Source organism: Myotis myotis, unplaced genomic scaffold (assembly GCF_014108235.1).
Source record: "Myotis myotis isolate mMyoMyo1 unplaced genomic scaffold, mMyoMyo1.p scaffold_m19_p_3, whole genome shotgun sequence".
In the NCBI taxonomy this organism is placed as follows: domain Eukaryota; kingdom Metazoa; phylum Chordata; class Mammalia; order Chiroptera; family Vespertilionidae; genus Myotis; species Myotis myotis.
Window position 1 is genome coordinate 146,671,508 of NW_023416335.1, and position 18,072 is coordinate 146,689,579.

Below are 18,072 nucleotides of genomic sequence, written 5' to 3' on the forward strand. Positions count from 1 at the left end.
GGAACAAGGTTATTTCAGCATTGTAATAGCCAAAACAATGGAAACAAACTATCACTCAACACAGTCATAAATGTAACCTATAAACGAATCAAGATGCTGAATACTATTTGACACTTAAAAGAGGCAGAATTTTAACAAAGCAAGCTGCAGAAAAACTACATATGAATAATATCTACGATAAAACAAAGTATTACCTTGCGAGTATAAGAAAATACACGATATGTAGGATACACATGTATTTACCGAAATGAACAAAAATACTGGGAAGATTTACATCCTAGTGGTAAAAGGGGTGGGGGGTAGGAACGAATGGGACTTCAGCCATATGACTACTGTTTTGATTTTTAGTAAGAAAAGTATATCCATGTCTTACCTGTATAATTAAGAGTTAAATTTGAAAGATTAAAAAGCATTTAAAAATGTTATTTACTATGTATGTTTCCATTAAGGGCTCTAAAACAATATCAAAACATAAAAATTCCCCATTTTTCTCACCATGCCTTTGGGTCCCAAGGTGCTCTTTACCAAGTCTCCAATAGCAATGGCACCAATAAAAGAAGACTGGAATAAAGATCAAAGAGATTGTAAAAATCAATTCTAGTCTTAAAATTGTAAAAGTACAACTTTATCTTTAAATGAATGAGGAAAACAAGGTTTACCAGACGAGCTGTCTCTGCTCTCTCTTCATCAGCGCCAGCCTTGAAGATGTTGACAGGTGCAAGAGAAAGGGACGCCTAAAAAGAAAAATCAAAAATCAGTTTGAACACCAATAATCTTTTAAAATATTTTTAATTTCATCTTTTATATTTCAACTAGTGGCCCGGTGCATGAATTCGTGCACATTAGAAGGAAATTAATTAGAAGAAACATTTTAATATTGCTATTCGCCCTTTCTCTACAATAGAAGAGTCAACCAAATTCACAATCAACAATGACAGATCGAAACACACGTGTGCGATTGGCACCAGTGAGAGCTTTTATGTATCGCATATGTGAGAGTCAACTTAGCCCAGTGGTTCTCGACCTTGGCTGCACATTAGAATCACCTGGGAATCTTTTTAAAATCCTGATTCCTAGACCCCATCCTCCAAAAATTCTGTTTGTTATGGGGTGAGGCCACAACATTAGTAACAAAAAAACAGAATTTCCGGAGGATGAGGCCCAGAAACCAGGATTTTAAAAAGATTCCCAGGTGATTCTAATGTGCAGCCAAGGTTGAGAACCACTGACTTAGCCTTTTATAGTATATAGAATAAACTTGCTTAGTTAGACCTGCTTTCTGATTTAGCTAAACTTTTCCCAGCTCAGTGAAGCACCCCAACTTCTCTTTCAGGTAATTGTCAGCAACACAGCAGTAAATACCAACACAAAGCAGATTATTATTGTAGATCATGCAGGGAGAACAAAGGGTGAAATATTTAACTGCAGCAGTGTTTGACTATATTCTGCACAGTGAGAAAACTGAAGTCATTTTCAAGGTCCACCATTTCTTACTTCTTTTCAGCCGGATCAAGTTTCTAAGCTTTCTAAATCTCCGTTTTCTGGCTAATGAGAAAATAGGATTCTACAGAGTCTCCTATCTATCTACTCCAGGACTTCTGTGAGGATCAAATGAGATGAGGCACGGGAAAATGCTTCACAGACATTCGGTTCAAGTGTGAAATGTTTGCACCTGGCTACAGAGCAAGTGCGGTCCTGGGCTGAAGAAACTGCAAGGAGGCTAGTCGCTAGGGAGAGGAAGCCAGGTGTTGCTATGTGACGTCATTACCAGGAGGAACACTTAGGGTATTAGCCTTTTATACAGAGTTGACAGTATTATTTTACATTAGTTTCAAGTGTCCAGCATAGTGGTTAGACATTTATAGAATTTAGAAAGCGATCCACGGGTTAAGTCTAGTACCCACCCGAAAGCCAATATTCGTTAATACATATACTTAGATGTCTTCCGTTAGACTTACAAGAAAGTAGACAAGAAAAAATTAATTAACAGGACTGTACTTTTTCAAACAAATGGAAGTTCCTCATCATCCAGGCAGTCATTTATTAAAGGGGGAGGCGGGAGGGACTTCTAAAAGCTGCATAAGGAAGGCGACCTTTTATTTTGGATACACAACTGCTCCAGGAATAAAAATTACACACTGAAGAGACTGTCAAGAACAGCAAGGCTAAGGATGATTTTAATCTAAGAATAAATCAGGCAGGGCTGTAGGCCGCTAACGGACCCAGCGCCAGGCGAGGAGGGGCCGCTCCCTCCCCGCTGCTCCGGCTCCGCCCGAGGAAGGTGGGGCCCGTCTCGCCCACCCGGGCCCTAGAAATTTCTCCGCGGGAGGTGCGCCCCTGGCCTCGGAGTTCCGGGGCTGTGGAGAGGCCGTGTCAGAGTAGGCCGCCGGCCGGGAGGCCCACCCCAGCCGCTGGCCCCCACGGAGGGCTTCACCGGCGGAAGGGGCGCAGGCCACACGCCACAGCCCGCACCACGTGCGGCGGTTCCGGGGCACTGAAACAGGGAACCGACAGCGCTGGAAGGACAAAGGGGGGCAGCGGGGCAGCAGGGCACGGCGGGGAATGGAAGGGCAGGCCAGTGAGGCCAGGCTCACCATGGTTCCGAAGAGGTGGCCACTCACGCTACTCCCTCACACCTCGCGGCCGGAATCCGAGGGGGAGAGAAGCCGGATGTGACGCCACACGCTCTGCCGCAGGGGGCGGAGCCTCTTCCGGCGTGCCGCTCCGGCTGCGCGCCGCTCGCGGCGGAAGGGAAGGGAGCTGGGACGTAAACCTGCTCTTCACACTGGGGGGCGGGGCCCCGGCTCCGCCCCGCCCCCTGCGGCTCCAACGGCTCGTGTTGAGGAAGGGGCGGGCCTGACGCTGTGGGGGGCGGGGCGGACTGGGAGTAGAAGCGCCGAGGAGACAGCCGCTGCGCCCCAGGGTTTGCCGCAGTAACGGAGTTCCTGCTGGCAAGTTTTTCTTAATCTTTAAAAATTTGACTGAAATTACCACGTATACATATTAAAGTGTTATATACTAATAATGAATAACCTAACTCACCAACCTCACTTCCTCGCCCCAGAGGCCACCACCCTCAACTTTGTCAACTTTGTTTGGGGGGGGGGGGGGTTCCTTACCATCAAATACCTAAATAAGATTGTTATTGCTATTTTAATTTTAATATTACTGAGCATTAGGGAGGGAGACTTATGTTGCTTTACTGAATTTTAAAATGCCGTTTTTAATTGGGCGTTGACTGTCCAGGACTAGGCTCTCTGAGCGCGGCGGAGACATTAGCTTTGCCCCGCTGGCGCAGGCAGGAGGTTTGGCATTTCCCTGGTCCCCCTGCCCCTTCTAGAGATGACTGATACAGACCCGCGGTGTCTTGGTAGAAATCAAGAGCAATCCCAAACATTTCAGTTTATCAAAACCAGTTTTGTACTTTCTCTAAATTGGCCCTTAAAAAAATTCGTTTTCTATCTCCTGATACCCTTTTCTCCCTTTGATTAACCAAACAATGAGCAAGCTCTTGGATGCTTGGCAGTTATCGACAGATATTTTCCATTTTTAACTGATTCTACCCAGTTAGTTTACACTAGGGATTGACAAACTATGGGGAGCCGAATCCCTCCTGCCTACCACCTTTTTGTTTGACAAGAGTAAAGAATGAGTTTTACATTTTTAAATGGTTGGAAAAAAGTTGATTCTTTCGTGATACATTAAAATTATATGCAACATATTTTGGTGTCCATACTTGGTTGGAACACGAGCGTACTCATTCATTTTTTATCCTGTGCAGTGCAATGGTTATACAGTGGCAGAGCGGAGTAATTGTGACTGACTGTATAACCCATAAAGACTAACGTATTTATGGTCTTACCCTTTATAGAAAAAGTTTGCTGACCCTGGTTTACACTATTCCCAAGGCCTATGAAAAGGGGTGTTCAGACTGGATATCAACTTGTTCCACTTATTTATGCATTCATTGGTTGATTCTTGTATGTGCCCTGACCAGGCATCAAATCCAAAATCTTGGTGTATCTGGACAACACTCATTACTAGCATAGCACCCAGTTCAGTGATGCGAACCTTTTGAGCTCGGCATGTCAGCACTTTGAAAAACCCTAACTTAACTCTGGTGCCGTGTCACACATAGAAATTTTTTAATATTTGCAACCATAGTAAAACAAAGACTTATATTTTTGAAAATTATTTTATATATTTAAATGCCATTTAACAAAGAAAAATCAACCAAAAAAATGAGTTCGCGTGTCACCTCTGACACGCGTGTGTCATAGGTTCGCCATCACTGACCTAGTTCATGCTCATTCATTACATAAAAACATGTGAATAGCTATTGTCTTCTAAGGAACTCAAAGAAAAAATACATGAATAATCCAAAGTTCTTAACTTCTGAGAACAAATACCTACACTTCCCAATATTTGGTTTCTGCCACATCTTTACCAATTATGTGTTCCATGGTGTCTGGCACATAGTAAGCACCCAATCGTGTGTGGACTTGTCTTTCCCTCTCGTTGTGTAAATGAATTCCATCTGGAGTGTATCAAACGGGCTTTGCAGTGTCACTCAGTGACTAAAAAACAGGTTTGGAGACGCAGAGCTGAGAACTACTAGTTTGAATGACCACACATTTAAAACTGTGAGTCTGTCAAATACTTAAAAAATTTCATTTCACTTTGATGAAACATAAACCTTAACCCATTATATGTTCACTTTGAAACGGAGGCCGTGGTATGAGACAAAGAAATAAAACCTCTTATCATAGTTTCAAGAAATGTGTGAAAAATACAGTAAAACTATAAGTAGGTATCCAAGCTTTTATTGGGGCTTTATTGCAATCTACTTTCATCAGTAAGAGGAAAGTAACCATAAGAACTCCAACCAGACTTCATTCAACAAAGCAGTTTTTCATGAATGCTTAAGGTCAGTGTATAGTCAGCTCAGCTTCCAGTATCAACTTGAGTAACTCATCATGGAAATTTAGGCCAGAATGACAACAGTAAGCCATCACAAGATCCTAAATCCTCTAAGATTAAACCATATTGTACATTTAATTTTGGGACAGTATACTAATACTCTATAATAAGTAAAGATTTAAAAAAAAAATTTTAAAAATGTGTTGCTTAGCCCTTGTTGAACTAAATTCAATTATTAGCATACTCTTTAAGTACTGCAGTTACTAAAGGTTTGATTGTACTTCAAGAACTCTGACTTTTCCAAAGATTAAAAAATTAGTTATTTGTTATGACAAAAATTAAGCTTAAAAGCACATTCACACTTGTCCTTAAAAGCATGTTTACATCATACGAGATAACTTCTCATGCCTGGAGACATGGTTCATATGGCAAAAACCAGAGGGTAATTCTCCCATCTCCACATCCTCCAAAAAGCCACACTCGGCCTCAGTGTAAAAGTTATATTTTATTGCCATGCTACAAAATGTATGAAGTTGGCACTGATAGGGAGAAACAGAGAACAAAGGATGGGGAGGAAGAGAGAGCAAAAGATGTTGTTACATATACAGCAAGGTTTTAATCAACAGTGGTAAATTTTGCCAATATTAAAAATGCAAACCAAATTTAAAATGCTGTTATGAAACAGCATTAAAATACAATTTATGCATAGTACAGTATCACTTATGTCTTTTATTAGAGAAATGTGGAATGTTTATAAAGAAATTAACCATAGGGGGTAAAATTCATATTTCATATACAATTTGGCAACGGTAGTCCCACTGTTAGACAATTTTATATAAAAGAAAAAAATTAAAAATCTAATAAGCTACCTTTATACAAAGTTGCTATATTTATGCCTTTATGTAGGAAAAAAAAACATTTATAATGCAAATTAGGACATACAATAATCTTACAATATTATACAATGTAATGAAAATAAAAACATAACACAAAATTTGTCCTTTATAAAATGTATATTTTGCATTTACTAATGCAAATGTGGCACACCGGTGACTACTGTACTATTAATACCAGTCCATCATAGAATTGCAATCATAATGATGCTACAAAAGAATTGTGTTATACCCCCAAAAACTGAGAAAGTAGAAATGGGGAATAGGGATATAAAGAACAGGAAAGATAGATATGGTGCTGGTTTGGGCAGAGTATATTGTGGTATGTCATAAAATAGTTGTTCATTTTTCAAGCCAAAAACATTTTGTATACATTCTGGAATTTCGTACCAATGCCTTTATTCAAATTTGGCAAACATCAGGGAAAAGGTAATTAGTACCATATACCTCACATATCAGAAATATGAATGAGATGCCAATACATCAGTTACTTCTGAATGTTGTCTCTGATGGTATGTCTATTTCAAGGATAAATATATGTATATGTGTTCATATACATATATATTTACACATACATACTACACATTGCACAAAACACTTGGGCATTAGGGGTTAGGAACAGCACAGGGGGAAGTGGGAAGTACTTCTTAGCTTGTTAAAACTTTTACCTTGAGGCAAAAATATGGTGGCACATTATTGAGAAATTATGAAAACATAAGGCCCCTGTCCCATTTTTAATAGAACATTATTGAGGTACATCTTTATATATTGTGCCACAGATTTCTTTGGGGGCGGGGGTGATAAACACTAGCTTGACTTATAACATTGAATTGTGGGGTTAACATCAATAACTATAAAAACAAAGATTGCTTGGCAAATTTTCTTAAGTCCCAAATGTGACCTATTCTGGATATACTGGGAAGTGAAAAGTTTTTTGCTGAATCTTCTAGAGTAAAGTGCATATCTCATCACTCCACAGCAGCAGTAAATAAAAGGAACTATTTGCCAATCTTCCTGGAGGGAGAGAAGGCACCATAATTTCATTTTTAAAGAAAGATGAAACTGGGAAGTAAAACGCACTAAGAAAAAACACAGTCAATATCCATATCTGTTTCCAACCCTGGTCTGGGATAAAAACTGTTATGATCTATAATGATAAAAGAGGATTCTATTTAGGAAAATATATGAATAATGATTATATTTCCAAAACTGAAAAGTAGGATCACATAGTCTAGCAACAGAACAGAATATCTAAAATTAGGTCTGTCTCAGAAAATCTGAAACATATGGCCACAATTATATCCCAATAAAATATCTCATTCTAAAATGTACCTAGTAATAGGTACATTCTTCCAGGGTAGAGCTTATTAATGCCCATTACTAGACTACTGCAAAGGACAAGGAGTGTTCTACATTACTTTTTATTAAATGGGAACACAGGTGATTTCCAGAGACATCTAGAAATTAACACCAGTTGTATGTGTACACCTTCCTAATACTCATAGTACCTAAAATCAAATTCTTAGCAGACAAATTGGTCCCATTTTCATTTTTAAAGCACACAGTATTTAAAGCATAAACTGCAATGATTACATTGGAGTGACCTAAAAAATATAAAAACTAATTAGAATCTGGAAGGAAAAATGAAAAGGATGAGAAAAAGAAAATAAAGTATCCAACCTCCAAAATGAATAAATAGGTCAGCCCTTCCATTTGGAGGTTAATGTTCTGTCTCGACTGCTTATTTCAGAGAAAACCATGTATACTAATTCCATCACAATTCTTATTCCACATTACAAAAATCACATAAATTTGGCACGATTAGCAAACTACTCAGAAGAAAACATAAATGCAACAATATATTAAAAATGGAAACTGCACACCTATACCACTGCTCTCTTTTTAGAGAACAGTGAACACTTTAGTAAGCACCAAGTTCACAGAAAAAAAGAAAAGAGATTCTGCTATGCACATAAACCAATGGCACTGAAAATAATAGACACCTTTAATAATTTATTTTCTTTATAATGGTCCCATTCTAATAATATTCCTAGTCCATTCACTGTCCTATAATTGGTTTTTTTATTGAACAGGTTGGATGCTATATGACTGAAACTTTTTCATGCTAACTTAATCTTAGTTACATCTGTTAGATACAGATCATAATCTCAAACTTCCTCATATTAGAGAAAACGGTAAAATATTTTGCAAGGTTACCTAACCTTCTTTTCACTCTACCTTCTCTTGTCTTCTCTAGTGTTTGGGAAATGGGAACACTCTTGATTTCCAAGAGTTGGACATATGACCTCCCGTCAGTTTATAGAAGCTTCAATTCATTTTAAATCCTAAATTATAACAATCTCATTGCTACACGACTTCCACTGTACTTGCTATGCTGGCAATAACCTTAACATTCCATTGAAATCAGGGATAATCAAAGATCCAGCTACGAGTGAAAGGACAGCAGAGCTGAGGAGCACTGCAGTGGGCAAAGTATAACTGCAGCCGTGTGACTTGAGGGAATCACTGCTAAAGTGCTGGGGAGAGTGCCCAAGAGAAAACACAGTACCTTTCGGGAACTTTGCATGTTAAAAGTAACTTCCTTTTTTTTCTCAGCTGCTAAAGAGATCACCTATGGACACAAGTAAAATTTAAAACTGAGAGAATGTTTTTATCAACAACTTGAAAAGTAAACAGCATATAAATAAATACTGGACAAGGGCAACCCTGTTATAGAATAACAGTAAGTTCTAAATGAACCTTCAAAACCACAATTTGACAAAAATGCAAACTAAACAACAATAAACACATAATCCAATTTGAAAACTATATACAAACTCAAACATTTTAAATTGAAAAAGACATTAAGCAACAAAATACAACATCCCAAACACCAAAGGAGAAAAACTGAAGGTAAGTGGCAACCTAACGGCACAAATGCCTCCAGGACAATGTTATTGTTAATAATCCATAGGAGAGACACTTTCAAAAGATCGTGGTTCAGATTTTCAAATGCTTTTGGATAAAGTGACCTGAGACTGATTCTTGAGCCTATGTAATTCTGATTAAGATATCTGGGCATGCCCTTCCAATGACATCATGAGATGAATAAACAGAAAGTATTGTCTCCTTCCCTGCCTCTCAACACACCAACAGCAAACCATATTCACAGACACAGGACTCTTTCTAGTAAGATGAAGGCAAAGGAGCTGACTGGTATATAAGGAGTGTGGTACTTCTATTTCTTTTACATCTGGTTTGGCTCAAGTCAAAAAGCCTACAATTAATGAAATAAAGGATTCTTCATGTTACATGCTGAACACCACATACCATGAACAGTGAATCTACAAATATTACTTTCAAAGCCTAGAGTTATCTGTTAGCAATGCACATTATCAAGAGGCTTTATAAAATGTTTGAAATGCCAACCATGACTTAGGCATGAATGATATGCATAAGTCCAGAATATTGATAAAAATCAACCAGCATGTCACTCACTTCAACTCTCATTTTAAATAGGCACTGTGAAAATGGGAGTGCTGCTGTACAGTAATGAGTAGTATATAATGAAATTAGTGTTCTTTAATGAGTACCTGCTCTACATTAATTCCCTTTAAAGAAGCACATGAAATATTAAAAAAAATTTATCAGTCTATAAAAGAAGTTAGTGTTTAGAAATGAAAATGAAGTACTTGCATCTTCATTTTTTTTTAAGTTCACAAAGGTGCAAACAATGTAATGCTTTCCAGGCTCACATAGGCAAATCAGTACTATTATGTCTAGTTTTCCTAGATGTACCATCATCTCGTGGTAGTGCTTTCTGCAAATTTGACATAGCAGCAGTTTTCTCGATGTCTATCACAGCATACAGCTCTGTGCGCCTGGTAGGGGTCTGTGGAAGAGGAGTTGTAGGCGTTTTTGGAGTCTGAGGGTTGTCGGAGTCACTGCCACCTTCCAAGTCAACCTGTATGTAATTGAGCTGCCTGTGTTCTAAACTTGGGCGTCTGATATCAAAGTTAAAGACTGTCGGTATACAATCCCGACGCCTTGAATATTCTATTTTGTGAGCACTTGCTGGCACTGTTACATTCTCTGTATTTACATAGTTATGCATTGGATCTAGATTATTATGGTAGCCATTTAGAGATGGGGTCTTTGGTCCTAAATTGTCATCTTCATCCCTACTTAGTTTGCGGGCTTCCCACACAGGAGGCAAAGATGGTAAATTTTCGTAGTTTAATAATGCAGTTCTTCTCTGAGCTGAGTTGTTGATATTTTGGGTATCTGAGGTACTGGTGGATGTGAGACGACCTCTCCGGACCCCTGAGGCACTAGGGATAGATAACCCATTTATATTTTCATATACTAGCTTGTTAACAGAGGGTGCTTCTCTTCGTTCATCACTGTCATATCCAGTGTCCCATTCTGTGTTATTTGCACCACTTCCGCTGACTTGATCTCTTCCAATTTTCTCCAGTTTCTCTTTTTCCATTAATTGCTTTTGAACAGGAGTTGGTCCTAAGACAAATCTAACTACTTCAGGTTCAAGAAGAATCTGAGGGTCCCTGTCCTCAATACTACTTGGTTCTTCTTTTGGAGTGTTGCTTTCAGCATTAGAAATCCTCGCCTCCAACGGGACATGCACAGCTGCACAATTTTTCCGCTCTTCTTGCACACCTGTAGTATTGACATAGGTATGTACCTAAAACAAGAAAGTAAATCAGTAACTTGCTTAAAACAATAAAAATACCCAGCCAGGGTGTGGCTCAGTGGTTGAGCATCTACTTATGAACCAGGAGGTCACGGTTTGATTCTGTCAGGGCACATGCCCGGGTTGCAGGCTCAATCCCCAACGGGGGGGCGGGGGGGGATTCAGGGGGCAGCCAATCAATGATTCTCTCTCATCACTGATGTTTCTGTCTCTCTCTCTCTTCTTTGAAATCAATAAAAATATATTTTTAAAATGTCTGATCTTAGCAGTTAATTTTATTAACTTTCTGTCTAAAAAATACTTTTGCTTTGAAGCTTTTGCACCTGTTTTTTACTAATAAAAAGGGGTGTATAAATGTACTTTCCTAATTTGATAAAATAATAACTACTCTAACATGAAACCTTATATTTGATAGTGAAACATGAAAAAAAAAAGCATTCTATAAACAAAAAACAAATAGGGAACAAATAGGGATTAGCATTTTGATGGTGTCTAGAAATTTTCATGATTCATAAATAAGTATTAAAAAGGAAAGACAGTATTAGCCAGTGCAGCTCAGTGGTTGAGCATCAACCTATGAACATCAGGAGGTTACGGTTCGACTCCTGGTTAGGGCACATGCCCGGGTTGTAGACCTGAACCCCAGTGGGGTTGTGCAGGAGGCAGCCAATCAAAGATTCTCATCATTGATGTTTTTCTCTCTCCTGTAGAGAGCGGCTATAGGGTTAAGCCTCAGACTGACCTGTTGGCAAAGCCACAAACAAGTCCCAGCTTAGAGGGCACAGCCCTCTTAGCATAATTAGGCTTGACCTTCTGACTCCCTAGATCTTATCTGGGTAGCTAATGGGCTGAGGGAAGTGCAGCAAGTGCTGCCAAAACAAGTGAAACTCAGAAGAACATTGTAACTATGGTGACCACTACCTTGTTTACCTCTGGCTATAAAATAAAGGCTCAGTCAGCTTGCCTCTGGATCTCTCTCTGTGGCCTCAGCCAGGCACAGGAGATCCACCTAGACCAGGGGTGGGCAAACTTTTTGACTCGAGGGCCACAATGGGTTCTTAAACTGGACCGGAGGGCCGGAACAAAAGCATGGATGGAGTGTTTGTGTGAACTAATACATGTTAACACTGCTGCTGGTGAAGGAGCGGAGGGGAGAGCAAGAGAACCCTCCTCTCTTTCGGCTCTGCAGGCCGGATAGAACAGCCGAACGGGCCGGATCCGGCCTGCGGGCCATAGTTTGCCCACGGCTGACCTAGACCCAGCTTATTCTCTCTGTCTTTTCTGCATCCTTTGCCGCCCCACCTCAGGCTATCTGAACCCTTGGCTGAGCTGGCACACCACGCTTTCCCTCTCCCTTTCTCTCTGAAATAAAAACATTATATTTTTTTAAAAAGACAAATTTATCATTATTTGCAAATGATTTGACTATATAAAGAAATAAAACCTACTAGATTTAAGACTTCTGTAAAATGCATGGACATAAAATAAATACTACCTACTAAGAAATAATCACTAAAATGATAATAAAAAGCTCAATGGTATTTGGGGAGACAATATAAAAAACATTTAGTAGCCTCTACATAAAATTTGAAAAACTCAAAAATAAAATGCAAAATTGAGAGAAATGTAATTATAGTAAATGATGTAAGAACTCATGTACTGTGTAAAGAACACAAAGAAATGAATTTTAAAACAATAAAAATTTCTTAATGATAAATGACAATGTGATTTACAAAAGATAAGTATATAACTAATTAATACATAGATAATGTTTAACCAGATACTTCATTCCTCAAATGAAAAACAGAATAATCAGGAATATTACATAGCTCTATAAAAACATTGACAACAAAATCTACCTTTCTGCTAGTAGTACACTAACTATAAAAGCTATAATATAAACAGTAGCATAAATTCTGAATTGACTGAAGGTTATTATAATGGGAACTGGCCACTGTTATGCCTGTCTTTATCTACAGATGCACCTCTCCTGTGAACCCACAAACTATTCTAATGCTAAGTTTCCCTCAACACCTGCACATATTTCAGCATATGTCAACAAATATATGATATTTCCTCTGATTCTTCACTATAAAAATCATATATAAACAGTGAAAGCTAAATTCAAACTGACTAAAATCTTCAACTCCACACAAGCCATTACCTGTTAGACAGTAGCACGGCTTACCTGTTCCTCGGCCACAAGCAAAGGATGTGTGGATTCTTCTCCCACTGAAGGCAAGCGAGCACTTCCCACAGAAGGGTGCCTGCTTGAAGGATGGGACGAAGCATCTCCAAATGAGGGATATCGGGGATATCCATTAGGTAAGTTCTGAGCAGCAAACCCTGGAGCTGAGTTTTTGTTTATTTATTGGTTTAAGAAGAAAAGCAGGATACAGAGGCAGGGGAGAGAAAATAACAATGAATGAGAATCCAATCTACACTGACAGGTTTAAGGAAGGTGTTTCTGGCAAGATATAGCAGAAACCAGACTTACCATTATTTAGATACTGATAAGTATCCTATCCTATCTAATAAAGAGGGAATGTGCTAATTACTGCCCTGCCCTCAAAGATGGCGGTGCCCACAGCCAATAAGGAGGGAATATGCTAATTGACTGCCCCACCCTCAAAGATGGCAATGCCCACAGCCACAAGATGGCGGCACCCAGTCCCCTCAGCACCACCAGGGCGGCAGGTGTGCGGCTGCCTCCGGAGTCCCCCAGACCCCTCAGCCCCCCAGCCGCTCAGGGTCAGCCTGAGGCTCAGGTAACCAGGGCCGGCCGAGGCTTGTGCTGCCGGCAGTGGCAGCAGCAGAGGTGTGACGGGGGCGTAGCCTTCCCCTGATCACCAGGTCGCCTCCCACCCCTGACCCTGAGAGCTCCCAGGCTGTGAGGGGGCAGATGGGGCTGAGGGACCCCCCCTCCAATGCATGGATTTCCATGCATCGGGCCTCTAGTATAACTAATAAAAAGGAAAAGAGAGGCCTGGCCGTTGTTGCTCAGTGGTTGAGCATCAACCTCCATGTCAACATTCCATTCACATTTTAGATACTATGGAACAGTTAATGTCATTATATTTAAAATATTAAATACATTTATAATTATAGTTAATAGCTTTTTAAAACTGACAACCATTACTCTTACATTTCTAACATTTTATAGATTAAGTATCCACAGTCTATAGTTTATAAATGGCTGTTAATCAAAATACAAGAAGGAAAATGGGTACTTACTTGTAGGTGTTCGAGGTGTTCTGGGGACTTCCAATTCTGTCTGATGATTACTCCTTTCAACAACTGGCTCTTCCACCACATTTATACTGTTATTTTGCATTATCTCCTGTAACATGTTAAATAATTCTTCTGCACGGGCACACTTAAAGGCAAAGATTCCTACAAATATAGAACAGAAGGGAACACTGGTTACCACATCTTTTAAAAAAATACAGGAGCACCTGTCAAAGAATAAAATTGTAAAATAAGCATTCTGTGTACCAATAACAAGAAAGGCCATTTAAATAAATGATAAATTATTGAAATTCCCTGTTTCAAAACATAAACCCAAAAGAAAGTTCACAGAATAATTTTCATTTGTCTAAGGGAGATGGCCCAAAATAAGGCAGATAAAAATAAGATTTGCACACTTGCTTCAGTTTGCTTTTTAACAGCAGGGGGAGCCCAACTCACCATTACCAAAGTGATCCTTTACCATATGACAGGCCCTGGCTCTGTTATCATGTTACATCATTATAATAGTTGTAAGGCAAGGATTATTATTCACCTCTGATAGAGAAAAACAGAGGTAACTTGTCCACGGCCTTTCAAACTATAGGCAGCAAAATAATCAAAGTTGCACTATTGGACTCCAAAATTTAGTTTCTTTCCCCAACAAGTTATAATAGTAAAAACATAACCCTGTTTACTGGGCTGGGACTAATCATTTACAGAAAATCTTAAAGCTAATATGAGTCAAAATTCTGGACACAGAGAATGTGCTTACTAAATGCTTGCTAAATGACTAGTTTACGATATCTCTTTTCTTAATGAGGCGCTTATTTAGGTAATTTTTTTTATCAGAAAATAAAATATTAAGTATTGTATATAGAATAACTGAAAGAATAGTATTTCAAATGTGACAAGGTTTGTAGAAAAAAGTTAAAGGCTCTACCTACCTTGTCCAGTTTGACACCGTCGACCACTTTCAAAAGAGAAGAGATTTGAATCATAGCCATAGCGTCGCAGGCAGAGGTAGTGCCATTTCACCGAGTCACGTTTGCGAGTGTATAAGATCAGTTCTGTCTCTGTAAGTTCCATTATGCCAGAACCTAACTCATTCCCATCATCATCCACATTAATGACCTAAAAGAGAAAGTTAATTAGTGCCAACTTAACACTTTCACTTAACAGTCATACTCATATTTCACAGATTTGTCAGGAAAATACACTGTTGCTGACTGGTTCAGTTACTTACTCCTTTGTTAGTTTATTCACCAACCAATGTGTGTATAGGATTATGTAGCAGTATAATACCTGGTTCATATCTGCCAAGGAACTCACATTACTACTGGGGAAATAAGTTCATGTTAAGATAAGGCCTTGTACTACTGAGTTTCAGAAAATGGCCAGAGACTGTGAAGAACAGATATTGCTTAGGGAGAATTTACTACACCCCTGGAACTATACAGTGTTGTACATGTATCTTTCCCACTTAATCCTCATAACACTCCTAAACTGAAGGTAATCGTGTAAAAATCAAACAAAGACATAGTGACAATCCAAGATCACAGAGTTATGAAGCAATAAGGTTATGACCTATACCTAAGTTTGTACAATCCAGAGGCTATGATTTATAGCAGACTGAGGCCAAACTACAAGAGACACAAAATAGCTGTGGATGAGTAAGGAATAGAGCATTTAGCTTCTAGGTAACAGAAAACCACAGACATTTCAGAATGATGAAAGAGTAATTTGATGTCAATTGCAGGAAGGATCACAGTGGTGACTCAAGGTAGAGTCTAGTTAAGAAATTATCCAGGCATGAATCAATGACTGGAGGTGGTGACAGGACTAAAGAGGAATCCATAAAATGGTGTTTTAAAGAAAGTAATATCAGAACTGTGTGGCTAATTGAATACAGAGGACCAAAAGGAAAGTATAAGATGATTTCACATTGTCAGTGAAAAAATGTCATCGTCATTTGTTAAATGAGAAAAGGCAGAGTGAACAAAAAGGGAAATAAAGGATCTGGAGATAAAAGTGAAAATGTAAGATACATTAAGTGAAATAAAAGAATATCCAAGTAGGCAATAAGAGAGATAATTCAAGCAGTTTTTACTGACCTTAAACTTGTTCCGATGGTTATCTGGGACAGTGTCTTTATCTGGACAGCTACAACAGCTACCCATGGCTTCTTTCAGAAGACCATGTGAGCACTACATGAAAGATAATTAGAAAAAATTATTAGATATAGGATATAAAAATCATAAAATTAAAAATGGTTTTAGACATCATTTAACACAGCCCTGAATTATTTTGATGAGGAAAATTAAGCCCAAGAAAAGTATAAGGCTAGAGGAAGATTTCACACAACTAGCTGGTGATTTTGCTCACTGACAATAATAATTTTGTGAGGTAGACATTGCAGAAATCTCAAATTTCCAGTTTAATTTGCAAAGGTCTGCCTATTTTTAAATTATCTTAACAAGCAAACCAATTTAACGTCTCATATGTAGCACTATTTAAATAAGTCACTCAAGGAATTAATCATTTATGGCTTACCAGGAATTTCATGTCCCTTTTTAATAAATTTACAAAGGATGCTAGACTTTTGACTTGGTTGTAGTATCTTTATGTACTCCACCAAACTAGAGTTCTTTGGTAAATCCAACACAAAACCAAATTTGGAATAGTTCACTAAGAAAGACAACTCAAAATTCACGCAATAACCTAAAGAGAATATTGGCAAAACTGATAGAGTGTATCTATCTAAACTTTCCTTTCCACTGAAGGTTACAGAAAAGAGGTTATAGGTGACATGAATTGTTTAAGAACATGCCAAATGAACAAAGGAAAAATCCAAAATGTCACTTACAAAGGAAAGAGAATGAATGTGACAATATTTGAAAAAAGCAACAAGAAGCTACAAAACACTAAAAACATAAATTTGATGAAAACTTGCTTAAAATTCTTTAGTGGCTCTACTACATTCAGGAAAAAAATTCAGAGCTTATCAGTATGCCATGAGGTCCTTCCCAGTCTGGTTCCTGTCTACAGGTCTCGACTAAACTCTCCTCCTCTCTGCTTCAAGCCCTACCCAGGCATATTAAACAGCTTCCCCAGAGTATCTTGTTCTCTCACACCCCTCCATGCTGCACCTCTCCTGCTTCTTTCTTTCTCAAGATTCAACCCAGACTACTGTGTGTTCAGGAAGCTTTCTCTGACTCCACCCAACTGGGCGAATTATACTTCTTATGTAACCCCCTGCCCTCCCCCCCCCCCCCCAAAGCACCCTGGGCTTCCCAGTATATCACAGCGTCTTTCATAGTGTTTACTTAGTAGAAACTGTGGTAGATTGTCTGTTTACTTATCTACCTTCTTCCCTACATAAGGAGCTCCTTTCCAGCAGCAATGAACCTTATTCATTTTTGCATTGCCCATGCCTAACACAACACCTAGCACACAGTAAGTGCTCTAAGTCTCTTGTAAGCTGAATGAACTGTACTAAACAAAGGTAAAGAATGTCTGACAGGCATAAATATTAAGAAGGTGAAAAGGCCCAGCTGGTGTGGCTCAGTGGTTGAGTGTCAACCTATGAACCTTCCTCTTTGAAATAAATTAAAATATACTATATATATATATATATATATATATATATAGAGAGAGAGAGAGAGAGAGAGAGAGAGAGAGAGAGAGAAAGAAAGAAAGAAAGAAAGAAAGAAAGAAAGAAAGAAAGAAAGAAAGAAAGAAAGAAAGAAAAAGAGAGAGAGAGAGAGAAAGCCCTAGCTGGTTTAGCTCAGTGTATAGAGCATTGGTCTATAGACTGAAGGGTCCCGGGTTAGATTCCAGTCAAGGGCACATGCCTGAGTTGCAGGCTCGATCCCTAGTAGGCAGCATGCAGGAGGCAGCCAATCAATAATTCTCTCTCTCTCCCTTTTCCTTCCTCTCTAAAATCAATAAAAATATTTTTTTGAAAAAAGAGAAAAAATACTTTAAAAAACTATGAACAATACAATGGAAATAAATGCATATCTATCAAAATTGAATCTAAACAAGTGAACAAGGAATCTAATGAACAAAATAAACTAATGAATAAAATAGAACCAGAGGCAGGGAAGCATGGAACAGACTGATAAATCTCAGAGGGAAGAGGAGAGGGGGACTGGGGAGAGATTAACCAAAGAACTTACATGCATATATGCATTACCTATGGACACAGACAATAGGGTCGTGAAGGACTGGGGTGGGGCGGGAAATGATAGATGGGAGCAATGGGAGGGAGCAGGGGGAAATATCTGTAATACTCCCAACAATAAAGGTTTAAAAACATTT

The 18,072-nt window shown here is 38.8% G+C and overlaps 2 protein-coding genes across 10 annotated transcripts in view; both read right to left on the reverse strand.

Moving 5' to 3' along the window:
- The window catches only part of CCT2 (chaperonin containing TCP1 subunit 2), a 22,096-nt gene extending 19,346 nt beyond the window's left edge, over window positions 1–2,750 (reverse strand). The window contains 3 exon segments of the mRNA XM_036298069.1: window positions 496–561; window positions 660–734; window positions 2,595–2,750. Of these exon segments, the coding sequence (XP_036153962.1) occupies window positions 496–561; window positions 660–734; window positions 2,595–2,597 (144 nt within the window). The 5' untranslated portion in view covers window positions 2,598–2,750.
- A 2,655-nt stretch (window positions 2,751–5,405) lies between these two features.
- FRS2 (fibroblast growth factor receptor substrate 2) overlaps window positions 5,406–18,072 on the reverse strand; it is a 117,869-nt gene continuing 105,202 nt past the window's right edge. For all 9 annotated transcript variants that reach the window (XM_036298073.1, XM_036298071.1, XM_036298072.1 and 6 more), the window contains 5 exons: window positions 15,864–15,956; window positions 14,697–14,883; window positions 13,759–13,917; window positions 12,713–12,876; window positions 5,406–10,515 (listed from right to left, as the gene is read on the reverse strand). In XM_036298073.1, the coding sequence (XP_036153966.1) occupies window positions 9,565–10,515; window positions 12,713–12,876; window positions 13,759–13,917; window positions 14,697–14,883; window positions 15,864–15,929 (1,527 nt within the window). In that variant the 5' untranslated portion in view covers window positions 15,930–15,956 and the 3' untranslated portion in view covers window positions 5,406–9,564. The remainder of the gene's footprint in view (window positions 10,516–12,712; window positions 12,877–13,758; window positions 13,918–14,696; window positions 14,884–15,863; window positions 15,957–18,072) is intronic.